General features: G+C 44.8%; 2 protein-coding genes across 2 annotated transcripts in view; one reads left to right on the top strand and one right to left on the bottom strand.

Moving 5' to 3' along the window:
* The window catches only part of NUP188 (nucleoporin 188), a 74,028-nt gene extending 55,439 nt beyond the window's left edge, over positions 1 to 18,589 (bottom strand). Inside the window, exons 1-3 of the mRNA XM_058302270.1 lie at positions 18,493 to 18,589; positions 7,006 to 7,060; positions 5,093 to 5,166 (exon numbers count right to left, since the gene is read on the bottom strand). Coding sequence (XP_058158253.1) covers positions 5,093 to 5,166; positions 7,006 to 7,060; positions 18,493 to 18,524 — 161 coding nt within the window. The 5' untranslated portion in view covers positions 18,525 to 18,589. The remainder of the gene's footprint in view (positions 1 to 5,092; positions 5,167 to 7,005; positions 7,061 to 18,492) is intronic.
* A 41-nt stretch (positions 18,590 to 18,630) lies between these two features.
* Positions 18,631 to 20,708, top strand: DOLK (dolichol kinase). The gene has a single exon (XM_004463094.4). It carries the CDS (start codon positions 18,938 to 18,940, stop codon positions 20,549 to 20,551), a length of 1,614 nt encoding a protein of 537 aa, XP_004463151.1. The 5' UTR covers positions 18,631 to 18,937; the 3' UTR covers positions 20,552 to 20,708.
* Positions 20,709 to 21,991: the final 1,283 nt, after the last annotated feature.

Raw genomic sequence — 21,991 nt, forward strand, 5'->3', positions numbered from 1 at the left:
AGTGAGCTGAGGTAGCTCAAGCAACTGAGCACTTCTCTCCCACATGGGAGGTCACAGGTTCGGTTCCCAGTGCCTCCTAAAGAGATGAGCAGACAGCAAGTGCAAACAACAAGGGAGGGGGAAACAAATAAAATTTTAAAAATAAAATAAAAAACCATTTATTAAAAAAAATTAACTCAAAATGGATCAAAGGCCTAAATATAAGAATTAGGATTATAAAACTCCTAGAAGAAAATGTAGGGAAATATTTTCAGAACCTCATGTTAGGCAATGATTTCTTAGACTTTACACCAAAAGCACAAGCAACAGAAGAAAAAACAGCCCAACAGTGGGCTCTTGATACTAATGGCTACACTTTTGAGCCTATGCACCTGCAATAAGAACAAGGCCTAGAGTAGCATTGTGCCTGGGGGTTTCCTCCTGACAGCCTTCATGTTACTCAAATGTGGCCACTCTCACAGCCAAACTCAGCATGTAGATGTGATGCATTCCCCCCAGCGTGGGACATGACACCCGGGGATGAGCCTCCCTGGCACCGAGGGATCACTACCACATACCAGCTGAAGAAGCAACTAGAAAATGACCTTGAATCAAAGATTCAATGCGGAACAGCAGAATATACCTCTCTACATATAATAACATGACTTCGGGAAGCGGTTTGACCTAATGTAAGGGGGAAATGGAAAGGAGAAATGAGATTATAAGGCTGTGAGTCTCTAAAAAAGAGTCTGGAGGTTGTCAGAAGGAATACCCCTATGTACAACTGAACAGAGTCTAAGAGACAGATAAGGTAGATACAACCCCAGGTATTGGTTCTTTTGAGGGATAAAGAGACCCACGGGTTCTATGGTCATGGCAGAAGGGGTTCACTGCCATGACAGATGGCCCTTCTTTGGAGCTGGTGTTTCTGCGTGATGGAAATGGACTCAGAGGGGATCTCTTTTCACAAGACTTGCATGCTACTTTATTGGAATTGTAGTTGGTGCTGGGTTTAAGATATATGTAGGGGATTTGAATCTCTGGACTGATAATATGACACCCAGGCCCAGAGCCTCAACAGACTTCAGCTCCTACACTTTGACTTATTGGACTTACTCCACTCAGCTAACATGGAGTTGAAGAAGGTCAACCACCACAACATGGAGCCTAGAGTGTCTACAACTAGAAGCGGGAAGAGTGCATCCAGTACCCATGTGCAATCTAAGCCCTCACTTGACATAGGTGTGCAATGGACACAACCAATCCAATGTCCACAGAGAAAATGTGGAATGGGTGTGGGAACAGTAGCCATGGGGGCTGCTGGGTGTGGGGAACGGGAGGAAGAGATGAGATGTGGAGGCGTTTTCGGGACGTGGAGTTGTCCTGGATAGTGCTTCACGGACAATTACGGGACACTGTAGATCCCCCCAGGGCCCACTGGATGGAACGTGAGAGAGTCTGGGCTATGATGTGGACCATTGACTATGGGGTGCAGTGATGCTCAGAGATGAACTTACCAGGTGCAATGGATGTATCACGATGATGGGAGAGAGTGTTGCTGTGGGGGGAGTGGGGGGCGGGGGCGGTGGGGTTGAATGGGACCTCATATATATATTTTTAATGTAATTAAAAATAATAATAATAATAATAATCAATAAATATTAAAAAAAAAAAAAAAAAAGAAGAAAAAACAAAGAAATGGGACCTGATAAAAATTAAAAACTTTTGTGCATCAAAGTACTTCATTGTGAAAGTAAAGAAAAAATCTACAGAATGGGAGAAAATATTTAGATATCACATATCTGGCTAGGGATTTAATTTATAAAGAAATTAATAAAGAAATTCCTTGAGAGCAGATGTGGCTCAAGGGGCTGGGCACTCGCCTCCCACATGGAAGGTCCTAGGTTAGGTTCTAGTGCCTCCTGAGGAAGACAAGAAGACAAGCAGATGGACAAGGGCACCATCTCGGGGGCATACAGGGGGTGGGATTTAAATAAATAAACTTGGGTGGCGGACTTGGCCCAGTGGTTAGGGCGTCCATCTATCACATGCGAGGTCCGCGGTTCAAACCCCGGGCCTCCTTGACCTGTGTGGAACTGGCCCATGTGCAGTGCTGATGCGCGCAAGGAGTGCCCTGCCATGCAGGGGTGTCCCCTGCGTAGGGGAGCCCCACAAGCAAGGAGTGTGCCCTGTGAGGAGAGCCGCCCAGTGTGAAAGAAAGTGCAGCCTGCCCAGGAATGGTGCTGTACACACGGAGAGCTCACACAACAAAAAGAAACACAGATTCCCGTGCCGCTGACAACAGAAGCAGACAAAGAAGACGACGAAGCAAATAGACACAGAGAACAGACAACCGGGGGGTTGGGGAGGGGAGAGAAATAAATAAACCTTAAAATAAATTAAACAAACAAACAAACAAACTTATTTGTAGGGAAGTGGATGTGGCTCAAGCAACTGAGCTCCTGCCTACCACATGGGAGGTCCATGGTTTGTTTCCCAGTGCCTACTAAAAAAGACAGTGAGCTGGCATGATGGGCAGGTGCAACAAGCTGATGCAACAAGAAATACAAGAAGAAAAACATAAATGAGAGACACAACAAAGCAGGGAATGGACGTGACTCAAATGACTAGGTGTCTCCTTCCATATCAGAGGTCCCAGGTTCGGTTCCCAGTGCAAAAAGACAACAGCAAGTGCAAAACAACAAAGGGGTGGGGAGAAAATAAATAAATGAAATAAATCTTTTTTTTTTTAAAACTTATTTGTAAAAAAAAAAAAAATTCCTACAACTTGACAACAAAATGATAAACAAAAAAGGAACCAAAGACTCAAATGGACATCTCTTCAAAGAGGTTTTACAAATGGCCAAAAAAGGGAAACGGACTTTGGCCCAGTGGTTAGGGCGTCCATCTACCACATGGGAGGTCCGCGGTTCAAGCCCCGGGTCAAGACCCGTGTGGAGCTGGCCCATGCGCAGTGCTGATGCGCGCAAGGAGTGCTGTGCTACACAGGGGTCTCCCCCGCGTAGGGGAGCCCCACGCGCAAGGAGTGCACCCATAAGGAGAGCCGCCCAGCGCGAAGGAGGGAGCAGCCTGCCGAGGAATGGCGCCGCCCACACTTCCTGTGCCACTGACGACAACAGAAACGGACAGAGAAACAAGACGCAGCAAAAAGACACAGAAAACAGACAACCGGGGGAGGGGAGGGAAATTAAATAAATAAAAATAAATCTTTAAAAAAAAACACAAAAAACAAATGGCCAAAAAGCACATCATTAGCCACTAAGCATAAAAAACCAAAACAACAATGAGATACCATTTTATACTCACTGGAATAACTACAGTTAAAAAAAAAAAAAAGATAACAAGTGTTGGAGAACATGTAGAGAAATAGGAAGACTTGTTCATTGTTGGTGGAAATGTAAAATGGTGCAGCTGATGTGGAAAACAGTTTGGCAGTTCTTAGGAAGTTAAGTATAGAATTACCATATGACCCAGTAATCCTCCTTCTAGGTATATACTTAGTAAAAAAAATTGAAAGCAAGGATTCAGACAGTATTTGCACATCAACTTCCCTAGACACATAATTCACAATTGCCAAAAGATGGAAGCAACCCAAGTGTCCATCAGGAGATAGATGGATTAGCAAAATGTGATAAATACATACAATGGAATATTATGCAGACATGAAAAGGATTGTAGTTCTGATACATGCAACAACATGGATGAACTTGGAAGACATCATGTTGAGTGAAATAAACCAGACCCAAAAGGACAAAAGAAAAGTTCTTCACCAAGCCGAGAGAGTAAAAATGGAAGGCAAAGATGCAATAAATTCAACAGCTATTCTGAAGTAGAAGGGAAATGATATAAGGGGTGGCTTGCAAACTGTGATGTATAACAGAATGAGATCTGGACTTGGAATTAAAATCAATGAGTCCAGTCCTGTAAGCTGTGTTCTCTTCTTTTTTAACTATTTTATATTTTATTGATTGTTTTTCACTGCCTAAACTAAAAATCCACATATTCACTCAAAGAATACAAATAGTACCTATCTCAAAGGGTTGTTGTGAGAATTAAGTGACTTTTAAGTTAAAAGCTTAGGATAATTAAGGGGAGAGGATTTGGTCCAATGGATAGGGCATCCACCTACCACATGGGAGGTCTGCAGTTCAAACTCCAGGCCTCCTTGATCCATGTGGAGCTGGCCCATGCGCAGTGCTGATTCATGCAAGGAGTGCCCTGCCACACAGGGGTGTCCCTCGCATAGGGGAGCCTCACGCGCAAGGAGTGCGCCCAGTAAGGAGAGCCACCCAGCGCAAAAGAATGTTCAGCCTGCCCAGGAGTGGCAGCCGCACACACAGAAAGCTGACGCAGCAACATGACACAACAAGAATAGATTCCTGGTGCCCCTGACAACAATACAACAATGGAAGCGGACACGGAAGAGCACGCAGCAAAGGACACAAAGAGCAAACAACTGGGCCAGGGGTGGTGGTGGGGAGAAATAAAAATAAATAAATACATCTTTAAAAAAAAAAAAAAAAGCTTAGGATAATTGTACGTAGTGAACATTATATAAATACCTATAGCCCAGAAATTAATACTCACAGTACCTCACACAAAGAGGTGGACAATAGATAAATATTAGAAAATTTTAAATATCTAATAAATTGGGGAACAGATGTGGCTCAAGCAGTTTGGTGCCCATCTCCCACATTGGAGGTCCCAGGTGCCTCCTAAAGATGACAAGCAGACAACAAACAGACACAATGACGAGAGACAATGAGCGGACACAACCAGCAAAGACAATGAGCAGACACAGCAAGAAGATAGACAAAGGAGTCATTTCAGGCAGGGGGAAATATTTAATAAGTCCTTATTCCCAAATACTAAGATTACATAATTGGATACTATATTACTATACTATTCTAGAAAGAATTTCCCTTTATTTCAATAGACAGAAAAATGTGCCAGATTTTTTTCCACTGGTAACCAAATTGTATTCTCTCTGATCTACATAACAGCAATCTCAAAAATCTCTAAACAAAGATGGTTTCATTTATGCCAGCTTTCTTAGAGGAATTACTATAACCAACACTTAGAATATTCATACCTGGGAGGTTTGTAGTAAGAAAGCCCCTCCAATAGCCGCTGCCAGTGTTTATTCAGTTCTGCTTCAATCTGATTCTGGAAGACAACAAGACAATTATACAAATGCAATTTTAATCAGTCTCCAGGATCATGCTGAGGATTACATACTCCTTTGAGTCTTTTTAATATTCATTTTTTTCCCCACAGCTGAATCTACAATTCTGTAGTCTGCTTTTCTTTGCTTAACATTGTAACATAATGATTTATCTTTGTTATTATGAAAATCTTGATAAACGAACTTTCTAGTGGTTGTATATTTTATCAAGCAGCTAGCTCATAATTAACTATTTCTCTTAATGTGAGACACACTTAAGTTGATTGTCATTCTTCGTTTTTATTTTTTTTTAAAGATATATTTTTTATTTATTTCTCTCCCCCCACCCCCACCCTGGTCGTCTGTTCTCTGTGTCTATTTGCTGCGTTGTCTTCTTTGTCCGCTTCTGTCATTGTCAGCGGCACGGGAATCTGTGTTTCTTTTTGTTGTGTCATCTTGTTGTGTCAGCTCTCTGTGTGGGGGGAACCATTCTTAGGCAGGCTACACTTTGTCGCGCTGGGCGGCTCTCCTTACAGGGCGCACTTCTTGTGCGTGGGGCTCCCCTACGCTGCAGACACCTCTATGAGGCACGGCACTCCTTGCGCGCATCAGCACTGAGCATGGGCCAGCTCCACATGGGTCAAGGAGGTCCGGGGCTTGAACCACGGACCTCCCATGTGGAAGGCAGACGCCCTATCCATTGGGCCAAGTCCACTTCCCTGATTGTCATTCTTTTTTTTTTTTTTTTTTTTTTTTTTAAAGATTTATTTATTTTATTTAATTTCCCCCCCTCCCCCGGTTGTCTGTTCTTGGTGTCGATTTGCTGCATCTTGTTTCTTTGTCGGCTTCTGTTGTCCGCTTCTGTTGTCGTCAGCGGCACGGGAAGTGTGGGCGGCGCCATTCCTGGGCAGGCTGCTCTTTCTTTTCACGCTGGGCGGCTTTCCTCACGGGCGCACTCCTTGCGCGTGGGGCTCCCCAACGCGGGGGACACCCTTGCGTGGCACGGCACTCCTTGCGCGCATCAGCACTGCGCATGGGCCAGCTCCACACGGGTCAAGGAGGCCCGGGGTTTGAACCGCGGACCTCCCATATGGTAGACGGACGCCCTAACCACTGGGCCAAAGTCCGTTTCCCTGATTGTCATTCTTAATCAACACAAATGATGCTGAGGTAAAAAACTGTGTGCCCAAAACTTTTTTTTAGGATTTCTTTAAGACACATTCCTAGAAGTAGAATGATCAGATCAAGGCATATCAAAAAGCATTAAGGCTCTAAAAGAGGTGTCATATTCATTATTTTAATTATTATAATAACAATAGTAATAACTAACATCATCATAGCACTTCACTCTCACAGAGGTGGAACACCAGAGAATCAGCATGAAGAACTGTTCTTTATTGATTACATACTTGGAAATGTCTTAGAAACCACAGCCTCTATGACCTAAAGGAGATAGCTGGCCAGTAGGCCAAAATGGAAATGGAAGAACAGGTAAGTAGAGTATGAAATGGAGAAAAGGTCTCAGAATCTTTCTTAGCCTGAGGTAAAAGAATGGTATTTATACCCCTACCCTCAGTAGTCAATTAAGCAGCAATGGTTATCTTTTCAGAAAAATGAATCAATGGGTACAAACAAAGGAAAATATTTCAAAAACTTCAGCAGCTAAACTATAAAACACATCCAACTTCAGCAGACAGAAGAAAGGCATAATATTTATCTAGCTTTGGAAATACACATATTTTTAAAAAGTGTACTTCCCATGTCAAAGAGAAGGCAGGTTTTTTAAAAACATAAACTACACAGGGAATCATATGAATCCACTCAAGAATACCACCACTTACCAGTTCTCTCAGAGCTGACCTTCCAAGTAGAATTGTCCATAGTTCTCTACTGCTCCTGAAAAAAGAGAAAGCAAAGACATAATTTTGCTTTTTTACATTATTAAATTTCATTAAGTTGCCTCATAGCTATTTTGTCTGCTATCTACTGAGCAAAAAATTCAATATACAAAGCAATTTGTTAAATTTTACAGTAACCCTGTTAAGTTGTTCTTAGAAATCGGATGTTCAAAATAAAAATAAAGTAGCCTAAGATTTTAACCTAAATCAAGTAAGTACTATGTTAAAAATGAGGATGGCCACTATATCTCATCACATCTGTAGCAGTTTGATATGGTTATGAATTCCAAAAATATATATTGGATTATGTGTGTAATCTGATCTGTACTTAGGCATGACTGACTTATGATTAGGGCGTTGACTCACAGATAAAAGGCATGGCAAAGGACAGAGTTGAGGGCTTCTGATGTTGGAGTTTTGAGGTTGGAGTTTAATGCTGAAGACTTAAGCTAGAGCCCCGGGAGGTAAGCTCACAGAGGAAAGAGAAGTCAGCCCCAGGAAAGGAACCTTGAACCCAGAGAGAAGCAAGACCCTGGAAGGGAGGAATCCAGGAGCCTGAACCCTCACAGCCATCAGCAGCCATCTTGCTCCAACAAGTGAAAATAGACTTTGGTGAGGGAAGTAACTTAGGTTTTATGGCCTGGTATCTGTAGGCTCCTACCCCAAATATATACCCTTTATAAAAACCAACCAATCTCTGGTATTTTGCATCAGCACCCCTTTGGCTAATACAACATCTAAAAAGGTATTAATTACAAGACACATTATTGTGTTTTTGGGTTTTTTTTTGGTTTTTAAGGGGGCACCAGGGATTGAACCCAGGTCTCCATACATGGGAAGCAGATACTAAACCACTGAGCTACATCTGCTCCCCATTGAGAGTTGGTTTTCTCATTTGTTTGTTTGTTTTTAGTAGGTACTAGGGATCAAATCCAGGACCTTATATATAGGAAACAGGCACTCAACCACTTGAGCTACACTGACTCCTTAGACACATCATAGTTTATGTGCTACTACCAAAAAAAAATTGCTCCCATTAAACTAAGACAAGTGATCAATTATAAAACACATTCCTGATTTCAGAGGTATTATAAGTATGAAAAATTGTGTTTCTTAAAACTAATGGATTACAGTAAGTCTTCAATACTAAGATGCTGCCTCAATATAATATATTTCTTTCCTCCCTTCTCATTACAATGTAGTGACTAACGAAAAGGAATCCAGAAAAGGACTATATATATATTTCAGGACCCCCATTACCCCAAGAAAATTATTTATATGTATGAAATAATTCACTATCTCAATTCACTCCAGCAGTCATCCTGAACAGCACTAGTGCTCATTCATTTATTAATAATGAACTTCTCCTTAAAGGTATTACACGCAGTGCTAGATACGTGAACTAAAACAACACAGAGGATATACAGTCCCTTTCCCCACTGAGCTCGTCAAATATAACCTCCACCACACGCTTACCTCATTCCTTCCCTCACCCATGGTTTTGAAATTTTAGGAAACTTTCTTTTTTTTTTTTTTTTGAGTCCAGAATTAAATTTTTTAATGTAAGCACTGAAAAATTCTTTCAAGAATTATATTTTGTGAGATTCTAAATCAGCACCTAGAATAGTAACCTGAAATAATTAATATCACTTAGAGGAAAGCAGATTTGGCCCAAGGGATAGGGCGTCTGCCTACCATATGGGAGGACCAAGTTTCAAACCAGGACCTCCTGACCCGTGTGATGAGCTGGCCCATGCGCAGGGCTGATGCATGCAAGGAGTGCCCTGCCACGCGCAGGGGAGCCCCACACGCAAGGAGTGCACCGTGTAAGGAGAGCCGCCCAGTGCTAAAAAAGTGCAGCCTGCCAGGAATGGTGCCGCACACATGGAGAGCTGACGCAGTAAGAAGACGCAACAAAAACAGACACAGATTTCTACAAGAATACAAGCGGACACCAAACACACAGTGAATGGACACAGAGAGCAGACAACTGGGAGGGTGGGTGGGGAAGGGGAAAGAAATAAATAAAAAATACATCTTAAAAAAAAAAAATTACCACTTAGAAAGCCTACCTAAAAAAGAGAAAATGAAAAGATCCTAGTAAATATACTAAACATTTATATGAAAGAATGTAAGTGGTGTAACTGTGAGGATAAATTGAAAAATTATTTCCCCATTAAAAATGTAATATAATGCAATAGCTTTATCTACTTAAAAATTATCTTTCAGGATTTTCCTATCAAAGGAAGTTTAAACACACCTAAAAATTTTATTTTATTTTTTTTAATAAACATCTTTCATTTATTTATTTATTTTTATTTATCCCCCGCCCCTCAGTTGTCTGCTCACTGTGTCCATGCACTCTGTGTACTTCTATGTCCATCTGTATTCTTGCCAGCGGCTCTGGGAATCTGTGTTTCTTTTTGGTGCTTCATCTTGTTGTGTCAGCTTTCTGTGCATGCGGCGCCACTCCTGGGCAGGCTGCACTTTTTTCGTACCAGGCAGCTCTCCGAGCTGTATTCCTTGCACATGGGGCTCCCCTATACGGGGGACACCCCATGTAGCACGGCATTCCTAGCACTCATCAGCACTATGCATGGGCCAGCTCACCACATGGGTCAAGGAGGCCCTGGGTTTAAACTTTGGACCACCCATGTGGTAGGTGGACGCTCTAGCCATTGAGCCAAATCTGCTTCCTTAAAAATTCTAAACATCTTTCTTATAGGTTAAAGGTTTTAAGAAAACCACTTCAATTGCACTGAATCAATAGCCACCAACTTTCAAAACTGCACCCTGGAATTACTAATCATTACTCTGATAACAATATAGCATTCACTATTCAAAAATAATTATATCCAGGTAATGAAACAAATGCCCCTTTATTCTGATAATGTATACATAAAAAGATATAAGCAAATTAAATCCTAAATAATTAGCAACACAGAGACAAGCTCACTATTTAAAGAAATTTACAGTAAAAATGTGAAAGAATGCCTTTTGTAGTGAGAATAATTATCACCTATTTATTTAATAAATCTGAATTAACAAAAAGTAAAGGGGGAGAGGGGCTTTATTTAAAAAGAAAAAGGAGGGGGAAGTTGATGTGACTCAAGTGACTGAGATCCCACCTACTACATGGGAAGTCCCTGGTTTGGTGCCCAGTGCCTCCTAAAGAAAAGAGCGAGCTGGCACAACAGGCAGCCATGGCAAGATGCAACAAGATGACATACCAAGAGACAGAAGAAGAAAAACATAATGAGAGACACAACAAAGCAGGGAGCAGTGGTTCCCAGTGCCTCCTAGAGAGGACGAGCAAAACAGCGAGCTGACGCAACAGGCAGGCACAGTGAACTGATGCAACAAGAGACACAAGAAGAAAAACCATAATGAGGGGAATTGGACTTGGCTCAGCAGATAGAGCGTCTGCCTACCAGTCCGTGGTTCAAACCCAGGACCTCCTTGACCCATGTGGAGCTGGCCCACGCACAGTGCTGACACGTGCAGGGAGTGCCGTGCCACGCAGAGGTGTCCCCCACATGGGGGAGCCCCACGTGCAAGGAGTGCACCCCGTAAGGAGAGTCGCCCAGCACGAAAGAAAGTCCAGCCTGCCCAGGAGGGGCCCTGCACACATGGAGGGCTGATGCAGCAAGATGACACAACAAAAAGAGACAAAGATTCCCAGGCCACTGACAAGGATGGGAGCGGACACAAAGGAACACATGGCGAGTGGACGCAGAGAAGAGACAACTGGGGTGGGGGGGGAATAAATAAATAAATCTTTTTAAAAAAACCACCATAATGAGAGACACAACAAAGCAGGGAACGGTGGTGGCTCAAGAGATTAGGTGCCTTCTCTCTAACATTGGAGGTCCCAGGTTCAGTTCCAGGTGCCTCCTAAAAGAACAAGGAAGATGAACAGACATAGCAAAATGAAAAAAATGGGGAGGGGGAGGGAGAAGTAAATAAAATCTTAAAAAAAAAAAAAAGGAAAGAGGAGGGAGCAGATGTGGCTCAGGCAGATGAGTGACTGCCTCACACATGGGAGTCCCAGTTCAGTTCCCAGTACCTCCTAAAAAAACAAAAACAAACAACAAGCAAAACAAACAGAAAACCAACTCAGGGAAGCCAATGTGGCTCAGTGGTTGAATGCCAGCTTCCCACACAAGGTCCTGGGTTCAATCCCTGGCCCCACGTACCTAAAAAAGATTTTTTTAATTAAAAAAATTCAATAAAATGAAAGGGGACTAGATTTGGCTCAAGCAGTTGAACACCTGCTTCCCACATGGGAGGTCCTAGGTTTAGTTCCCAGTGCCTCCTAAAGACAAATCAGGGGAGCCGATGTGGCTCAGTGTTGAGTGCTGGCTTCCCACATAGGAGGTCCCACCCAGGCTCAATCCCTGGCCCTAGTACCTCAAAAAAAAAAAAAAAAAAAAAAAAAAAATACATTTTTACCTACCAAGGATAGCTTCAAACTAATCAGACATCTATTATGTGACCATCATACCTAATAATGTAGTTAATAGTATATCAAAATTAGAGGAAAGAAATTCATAGGACAAAATATGCAATTCATAGAAACAAAGTAGATTAAAAGATACCAGGAGTGGGATAGGGGGTAGAGAGTCAATACTTAATTGGTACAGAGTTTCTGTTTGAGGTGATGTGGAAAAGTTTTCATAATAGATGGTGCATCAGTCAGCCAAAGAGGTTCTGATGCAAAATACCAGAAACTGGTTGGCTTTTATTTATTTTATATATATATTTTTTAATTAACATTAATAGATCACAAGGAACATTACATTAAAAAAACAGGAACATAAGAGGTTCCCATGTAACCCACCCCTCACCACATCATTTTTCTAAATTGTATTTTTTTGAAGATACATACATCACACAAAAAAATGTTACATTAAAAAATATAAGAGGTTCCCATTTACCCCCACCCCCCCCACCCCACTCCTCCCACACCAACAACCTCCCCAATCATTATGACACATATGAACACATTTTGGGGCACTGCTGCACTACATAGATAAAGGTTTACCCTGTAGTTTGCACTCTCCCCCAGTACATTCACAGTGGGTTTTGGCCGGATATATAAAGTCCAGCATCTCACCCTGCCATATCATTTAGGACAACTCAAAATCCCAAAAACACCCCCACATCACATCTCTTCTTCCCTCACCCTGCCCTCAGCAACTACTGTGGCCACTTTCTCCACCCTGATGCTAAAATTTCTTCTATTACTCATCACAATAGTTTTATAGTAGAATATCAGTAAGTCCATTCTAGTCCATATTTTATTCCTCCATTCTATGGGCCCTGGTATGATGTCCTCTCCACCTCTAGATCAAGAGGGGGCTTAGATTCTACATGTATGATGGATGCAATTCCTCTGCGTGCAGTTGTAGGCACTCTTGATTTCCTAGTGTGGTGGTTGACCATCTTCACCTCCCTGTTAGCTGACCTGGATAAGACCAACAAACCAGAGAGTAGGAGTCGCCACTCTGCTGAGGCTCAGGGCCCAGCTGGCATATGGACAGCCCAGAGACTCAAGTCTCCTGAATATGGACCATCCCTAGCGCCAACCACAGGTTCAGTAAAAGTGACAGAAGAGGCATGTGTAGAAAAGTCACATCTGAGTCCAGCTCCATCACACTCAGGAGCACAAATTTCAAAGTAGGGCCCTCTGACATGTCAGGTTGGCTTTTATAAAGGGTATTTATTTGGGGTAGAAGCTTACAGTTACCAGGCCATAAAGCATTAAGTTACTTCCCTCACCAGAGTCTTCTGCCATGTGTTGGAGCAAGATGGCTGCAGACGTCTGCCAGGGTTCAGGCTTCCTGGGTTCCTCTCTTCCTGGGGTTCACGCCTTTCTGGGCTCAGCTCCTGTTTTCTCCACAAGGTCAGCTGTAGACTATGAGACTCTCTAAACTTTGCCTCGCTCCACAAGGCCAGCTGTAGACTATTAGGCAAAAAGCTTGTTTCTCTTCCAGGGTCTTTTCTCTTTCCTCATGACCAAGCTCCTCTATGTTTACTTCCCGGGGGTTCCAGCTCAAAAAAACTCCAACATCAAAACTCCAACCCCTCTGCTCTGCTGTGTAGTTTTATCTGAGTCCCCGCCCCCAGTGACATTGCCCAATCAAAGCCCTAATCATAATTTAAACACGCACAAGTACAGACCAATTTACAAACATAACCCAGTATCTATTTTTGGAATTCGTAAACCATATCAAACCACTACACTCCACCCTGTGAATTCCAAAAAGACATTACAATATAATCACAAATCCTTAAACAAGTAACATTGCAAGTACAAAATCATATCACAAACAATTTTAAGAAATATAATTTGTCTTGGAGCAAAATCCTGTCTGCTATAGACCTCTGAAACAAACAAAACAATTTATCTGCTTCCAATACACAAATGGACAAAGGATAAAACATTTTCATTACAATACAGAGAAATTGGAAGGGAAATATGAATTATGGGTCCAGAACAGTTCAGCAAACTGCAAGGCATCCTCCATTTGATTTCAAAGTCTGAGAGTCATTCTTAAGACAATGGTTTCTTCTTCCTGCGGCGTTATGAGAACTCACCCTTTCCAAAGGTTTGCCCAACAGCCATTTTCTTGGTTCCATCCTCATCAAGTATCTAGGCGGAGACCAAGCTCCAGACCTCACCCTAAAAGAGCATTGGGGTGATTGCTACACCTTACCCAATCTTTGGGTTAGAGACTTAACCCCCCCTAGTATAGTGAGGTGAAGGCAATATTCTCCCTAACCTTTGGCACACAGGCTCAACCCTCTCAGAACAATGAGTCGACTACCTGGCCTTCCCTAATCCATGGGGACAGGTCCACCCCTCTCAGACCTATGGGGTGCTGACATTAACCACCCTAATCCTTCAGGAATGTGCTCCACCCTCTCTGTACCCTGGGGCAGAAAAACTCTCCCTGAACTTGGGGGTTGAGGGGGAACATCCACCCTCTTCAACTGCTGGGGCAAACTCATCCCTCTATACACATGGGTGGGGTTCCTCTCTTGGCCCAAGGTGATGTCTTAATTCTAGATCTCAGCTTCCATGGTTTTCTTCTTAAAGCTGTTGCTCCTTCAATCTTTCCTTTCCATGTCCCTTTAGACCAAGTTTGCAATGGTTTTGTTCATACAGCTCTTTCAAAAAGCTTGTTGATTTAGCATGCAAGAAGCAGGGGTCCAAGCCACCAGACAGTAAGACTTTCCACAAGTCTTTCTGTGATAACTGCATCTTCAACCCTGATTTACAAGTTCCAAGTTTAGGTAAATTCTCAAATGGAGCACTATCACCTGGGGACTTGATTTCCAGAGGCTTGGAATTTCCAGAATCAGTTTCTGGTTTCTTTGTGCCCAACAGTTCAGTCTTCAGCATATTTCTCTCATCTAGCATTTTGCTATAAGCTGCAAGGAGAAGCCAAGCCGCATTCTCCAAGTTTACTGTGGAAAGTTCTTCAGGTAAATGCCCATGCTCACCATTTTCAAATTCTGCCTTCCATAAAACATCAGGAGTCAATCTTCCTAAGTTCTCTGCAACTTTAAAACATGGATCGCCTTTCCTCCAGTTTCAACAAGTGTCATCATTTACTTCTAAGGCATCATAAAAAGTCTCTATAGCATCCACACTGCTATCAACAGTCTCTTCAAAGCATTGTCTTTTCTTCCAAGCATCTCACAATTCCTCCAAAAAATACGTTACCCATTTATAAAACCGTTTCCAACATTTTGGTAATAGCAAAAGCACACCCCCACTCCTGGTACCAAATTCTGTATTAGTCAGCCAAAGGGGTGCTGATGCAAAATACCGGAAATTGGTTGGCTTTTATAAAGGATATTTATTTGGGGTAGAAGCTTACGGTTACCAGGCCATAAAGCATAAGTTACTTCCCTCACCAAGGTCTTCTGCCACATGCTGAAGCAAGATGGCTGCCAACATCTGCCAGGGTTCAGGCTTCCTGGGGTTCACTCCTCTCTGGGCTCAGCTCCTTTGTTTTCTCCACAAGGTCAGCTATAAACTATGAGGCTCTCAAGGCTTTGCCCCTCCACAAGGCCAGCTGTAGGATATTAGGCGAACACCTTATTTCTCTTCCTGGGGCCTTTTCGCTTTCCTCACAACCAAGCTCCCCTGTATGCTTACTTCCCAGTGCTCTGACTCAAAAACTCCCACATCAAATCTCCAACTAACTCCTCTGCTCTGCCGTGTAGTTTTATCTGAGTCCCTGCCCACTAAGGGGGCAGAGATTCAACATCCTACTGATGTGGCCCAATCAAAGCCCTAATCATAATTTAATCCTGCCCAGGTATAGACCAGTTTACAAACATAATCCAATATCTGTTTTTGGAATTCATAAACCATATCAAACTGCTACAAATGGAGATACAAATAATCTAAGACCTTTATGATGCTCACACACTTAGTGTTGGGTATGACAAAGAATATTAAACATACATTACACAATCACCAAAAAGGAAGATGGTACTAAAGAGGATGATATTAACAATTAGAGCCTACAAAGGAATATAACCATATGGAACCAAAAAGAACAGAAGAGAGAGATCACTGGGAACTGATCCAATGATCAACAAAAGGCTTCACCTTGAATTGGAACGTGAAGGTTTGAGCAAGTGATTCTCAAAAGACATACACATGGCTGGAACTTAGAACTATGATGTCTACTCTAAAGCTTCAGGAACTTCAATCTATATTTTTCAAGAAACTAAATATGCTACACGTCTCTCATTTTTTTTGCATAATAGTCACTAAGCATTTGGAGGAGAAACTAAGGCACGGAAATTAAATAACTTGCCTCACATTCAAAGGTAAGTTTAAAAATGTTTACTTCCACAAGAAGCGGATGTGGCTCAACTGAGAGAGCGTCCATCTACCATATGGGAGGTCCAGGGTTCAAACCCAGGGCCTCCTCATGTGTGTGGTGAGTTGGCCCACATGCAGTGCTGATGCGCGCAAGGAGAGCTGTGCCACACAGGGGTATCCCCTGCGTAGGGAAGCCCCACGTGCAAGGAGTGCGCCCTGCAAGGAGAGCTGTCCAGCGCGAAAAAAAGTGCAGCCTGCCCAGGAGTGGCGCTGCACACGAGGAGAGCTGACACAGCATGACACAACAAAAGGAGACGCAGATTCCCAGTGCTGCTGACAAGAATGCAAGCAGACAAAGAAGAACACACAACGAATGGACACAGAGCAGACAATGGTGGGGGAAAGGGGAGGAGAGAAATAAATAATAAAATTTTTGAAAAAATTTACTTCCAGTCCAACATTTTAACAGACAACATGGAATTCCATTCCTGCAAGAGCTGGAGTTAAGTTAAAGACTGGAAATTATCTTCCTTAGAGAGATCCATCTGGCTGAAAAGCTTTGGGTGAAAGCTACCAGGAGGTTAGGAAAAGTAGTTTCTACAATTCAGTCCTTTTGGTTCAAAGCTGAGATGCAACCAAACTACTCTGATAAGATTTTTTGAGGAACAGTTATAGTCCACCTAAAGATAATAAAAGCTGCAGCAGCCACTGCCCGTGGATGCTCTGACTCCACATATGATGTACAACTTTCTTGTGTAAACTGAGATTTAAGCTTAGAAGCAAACGCTTTTCCAACTGCAGTTCAATTTTTCTTTAGCACAGCTATACCACTCAGACTTCTACAAAACTCATTAACTGAAAAGCACAAGAGATACAAGGAAAACAGCAATATATTCAAACTGACATTTTGCCAATCCCAAAAAAACTCATTTAAAAGTATCATTCCATTTTGCCTAGTACCATCCTGTATTAACATACACAACTTTCCTACAACATGCTTCTTAGATACCTCAATAATTCCCTGGCACATTTGGAGATCTGGGGTCACCTGCAAATCACCAGACACCAGGATTATAGAATTTAAATTGTCTCTTAGTCCAGACCTCTAGACATTTCAAACAGGGGAGAGCTGCTCAGTGTAATCCCAACTGCTACTAAACATAACTTCTGACACAAAAACAAAGATCATTCTCCATGAGCAAAGCAGTGCCTAGAAATACAACTGTCATTTCTTCATCTTTGGATATGAACTTGGCAGGTTCCCCAGCATGACCAAAGGATCTTTCAGATAAACCAATGTTTTCCTTGTCTCTGTTCGCTCTCTTTAAAGAACATGCCTTCCCTTGCAGGAGCTAAACTTTTACTCAAGCTCCTCAATGACTATGAAACAGACCTAAGAAAAGGAGGGCACAGTGGTCACAATGCTGCCTGATATAATGGCTGACATGAAAAGGCAGGGTAAAAAAAGCAAACTGGTCCTCACAAGGTGCATAGTCCAATGGAAATCGCAAAGAACAAAATCTCACTTCCAACTGAGAGAAGGAAGTGGTATCAGAGAAGAAAAGCAATATTTATATAAATATTTACTGAGAACCTATTAAATGCTGTTCTAAGTGCTGGGGATACAGTAGTGAACAAGACAAAAAAGGTGGGAAAACACCACTGGTACTTAAGTGATAGGGGCGGAAGGCACTTCAAGCTGTAATGTGGAAGACAGGGTGTGATGGTTTGGTTTACGGCCTTAGAGTCGTCACACTTGGGTCTGAATCCTCAATTTACCATATAGTTAACTCTGAGTTAGACTTCAGAGTCATCTGTCAAACAGAAGGTGCCTCACTCACTGAGTTGTGAGAATTCAATGAGATAATGCAAACAAAATGTTTTGTCCGTGTCTGGGGCAGGTAAGTACTCTATCGGTGAGAAATTTATCACTCTTTTTAACATTTTATCTTCTTGTCCCCAAAGCCTAGTACCGTGCCTGGGATCCAGGCATACCGGCTGTCTGAATCAATGCATGGAAAAATGAGGAGATGGGCGAAATCAAAGTCCGCGCGGACAAGAGGGCAAGAACTGCGGGGAGGTGGCTCCGCGCAAGACGTGACATACTTCCAAAAGAGAGCACAGGGGGAGAATGTGGGGGCGGGAAAGCCCATCCACCAACCAGGCAGGCGACAGAGACTCAGCCGCGGAAGTGGGGGTGGGGGAGTTCCCCACTGGCGAACACGAAGCCTCCCGTCGAGTCTCGAGGGAGCTTCACCGCCGGACGAGGAAGCGCAGGTGGTGCGCCAAGGGACATTTCGGCGAGGAGAGGGGAGAAACGGCCAGCGACTTGGGTAAGAAGACCGAAGGCCAAGCACTGAGAGAAGGAGTGAGGAACCGGCCCTCCTCTTGGAGACGTCCCCTCAGATCCCCGCGCGCGGGGACCGTTTGGACGTAACCGCCTCTCGCCTCGGTTCTCCTCCACCCAACTGAGCTTCATTCCACCACTGCCACCACATTCAGCACCGAACTCCCGCCCCGCTTCTGCTCGGCTTGAACCCCGCGCCTCACAGCCACCCCCGCTGGCTCTGCCCGCTCCGCACCTCACACACGGCCCGCCGGCGGCCGCCGCCATCTTCGCGCGCGCGCGCCCCAGCCCCGCCTCCAGACGCCGCGCCCACGTGACGGCTCGTCTCGAGGCTGGGTGCGTGAGGCGGGACTTTCTGTCACGTAAAGGCGGCCCGGGGCGGAGCTAAGATGGCGGGGCCCAGGGGGAAGAAGGGGGCACGGCGAGCTTGGCCGAGGCTGTGAGGAAAGCGGCCGAGTGGCTACGTCTACGCCTCAGGTTGGAGGGTGACTGGGTGCCAGCTCCCAGGCGGCAGAGAGTGACCTGCAGTGGAGCGTCCTTCCTCGCGGCTGGTGAAAGGAGGAAGAAGGTTGCTTGCTGGGTGAAGCTGCCGCCCCCAGAGTGGGGGATCGGGCAGAAGGGTCCAGAGTACAAGGCGTCCCTAGTCACCTCGGCTTCCCTGGAACTCCAGGTCAAGAGACATGACCCGAGATTGCGCTCCCCCGGCCCCGGCGCCCGGGGCTCCGCTGAGCGGGTCGGTGCTGGCAGAGGCGGTGGTGGTGTTCGTCATGGTGCTGAGCATCCACGCGGCCGTGTGGGATCGCTACTCGTGGTGCGCCGTGGCCCTCGCAGTGCAGGCCTTCTACGTCCAATACAAGTGGGACCGGCTGCTACAGCAGGGAAGCGCTGTCTTTCAGTTTCGAATGTCTGCCAACAGCGGCCTACTGCCCGCCTCCATGGTCATGCCTTTGCTTGGACTGGTCATGAAGGAGCGCTGCCAGGCTGCCGGGAATCCCTACTTCGAGCGCTTTGGCATTGTGGTGGCAACCACTGGCATGGCCGTGGCCCTCTTCTCATCGGTGTTGGCGCTGGGCATTACTCGCCCTGTGCCCACCAACACTTGTGTCATCTCAGGCTTGGCTGGAGGCATCATCATTTACATCATGAAGCACTCACTTAGCGTCGGCGAGGTGATTGAGGTCCTGGAGGTCCTACTGATCTTTGTCTACCTCAACATGATCCTGCTGTACCTGCTACCCCGCTGCTTCACCCCTGGGGAGGCACTGCTGGTATTGGGTGGCATCAGCTTTGTGCTCAACCAGCTCATCAAGCGTTCTCTCACTGTGGTAGAGAGCCAGGGGGATCCCGTGGACTTCTTCCTGCTGGTGGTGGTGGTAGGGATGGTGCTGATGGGCATCTTCTTCAGCACTCTCTTTGTCTTCATGGACTCAGGCACCTGGGCCTCTTCCATCTTCTTTCACCTAATGACTTGCGTCCTGGGCCTCGGGGTGGTCCTGCCTTGGCTGCACCGGCTCATCCGCAGGAACCCCCTGCACTGGCTCCTTCAATTCATCTTCCAGACAGACACCCGCATCTATCTCTTGGTCTACTGGTCTCTGCTGGCCACCTTGGCCTGCCTGGTGGTGCTGTACCAGAATGCCAAGCGGTCATCTGAGTCCAAGAAGCACCAGGCTCCCACCATCACACGGAAGTATTTCCACTTCATTGTGGTTGCCACCTATATCCCAGGTATCATCTTTGACCGGCCACTGCTCTACGTGGCTGCCACCGTATGCCTGGCAGTCTTCGTTTTCCTGGAGTATGTGCGCTACTTCCGCATCAAACCTCTGGGCCACACTCTGCGGAGCCTCCTTTCTCTCTTCCTAGATGAACGAGACAGTGGACCGCTCATCCTGACACACATCTACCTGCTCCTGGGCATGTCTCTTCCCATTTGGCTGGTCCCCAGACCTTGTACCCAGAAGGGTAGCCTGGGGGGAGCACGGGCCCTAGTCCCCTATGCTGGTGTCTTGGCTGTGGGTGTGGGCGACACTGTGGCCTCTGTCTTTGGCAGCACAATGGGAGAAATCCGCTGGCCCGGAACCAAAAAGACTTTCGAGGGAACCATGACTTCTATATTTGCCCAGATCATTTCTGTAGCTCTCATCTTAATCTTTGACAGTGGAGTGGACCTAAACTATAGTTATGCTTGGATTTTGGGGTCCATAAGCACTGTGTCCCTTCTAGAAGCATACACTACACAGATAGACAATCTCCTTTTGCCTCTCTACCTCCTGATATTGCTGATGGCTTAGCTGCTGTGCAGCAGCAGTAAAAGAGGAAACAGGGACGTGGGGAGGATGAATGGCCCCTGCATAACCAGCCACTTAGGCATGAAGAGCCGAAGGGTAAAAAGCATATTTGATATTTCACCTGATTACGATTTGAAATAAAATTCAAAGTTCTCCTGGTTTTAGTTTTACTGATGTTTAAAAAAAAAAAAAAAAAGGCTTAAAGGATACTGCAACAGCATAAAGAATTTGAATGTGCTGTCGATCCCCTCTTTCACCTTGCAGTTCTCAGGGAGGAACAGAATGAATACTGGAGTCAGTGGAGCATAATGATTGACACTTCTGGATCTGGTGTCAGACTATTCTGGTTAGAATCCTGGCCTGCACCACTTATTGAATGTGTGGCCTTGGATGAGCTACTTAGTTCCTCTGAGCCTCAATTCCATCTGCAAGTGAAAATAATTATTTTCAGGGATATTGTGAGGATCCAGTGAGATGTGTGTGAAGGGTCCAGCCCATGCCTGGGTAATGAGCAATAAGTAAGGGAAAGTGTCATTATTGCCCAAACCCAGTCCTAATCCTAGCAAAAAAACCATGCCAGCCAAGGGGTTTTATGTGTTGCACTTGGAGACCACAGTGACTTTTACTTCCCTGGTTTCATTTAGAGGAGAATGCATGCGGAAGAGCTGCAGGGAAGGGGGATAAGCTTGTTTGTGTGGAAGGGGTAGAGAAAAAAGGATCAGGTCCTGGGCTGATGTCCTGTTTAACCCCTCCCCTTCTACCTCGTGCTTCCAAAGCCTCTGCTAACTGGCTGGTTGTGCTGATGGAGAAGGATGGGCTGGACAGTACAGGGTCCATGTCAGTAGGTCCCTCCTGAGACCTTTTGATACACCAGTCAAGGACAGACAAACCTGTTTTTCTCTTCTCTGGCAACAAATTAGAGCCCATGACAGGTCCAGACAGGCTGGAGGAAGTTCCTGGGCATTCAGATAGCTCTGTTCTGAACCTCTGTGCTTGAGTAAGGAGGCCATACTCCAGCCTTGTTCTCTGTGAGGGCAGGGTCTGGGCCTGCCTGGCATATAGCAGGAACTTGGTAGACATTTGCTGAGTGGATGAACGTTTCCCATCGGTGGGAAGATAACAGAGACTAGACAAGGTTCTGGCAGAGGGGCCTAGCAGGTGAGGTGAGACTGGGTAGTGTACCACTTGGGAGTGTAGGCTCTGGAACAATCTGAGCAATTGCTTTGGGCAGGTCACTTAACCTCTTCATACCTCAGGTCCTGCAGCTGTAAATGCAGATGCTAAGAACAGCTGCCTCCCAGGATGGTGTGAGGAGCCAATGAGTTAAAGCACAGAAAGCTCTTAGCACTGGCCTCATAGTAAGTGCCCAGTAAATGTGATGTGTTAGTTATTAAAATCATGTCATCCATGCCAGTCTGGGCTGGGGAACCTGGAATGATTTGC

The sequence above is a fragment of the Dasypus novemcinctus genome, chromosome 8 (genome assembly GCF_030445035.2).
Source record: "Dasypus novemcinctus isolate mDasNov1 chromosome 8, mDasNov1.1.hap2, whole genome shotgun sequence".
NCBI classification, from domain to species: Eukaryota; Metazoa; Chordata; class Mammalia; order Cingulata; family Dasypodidae; genus Dasypus; species Dasypus novemcinctus.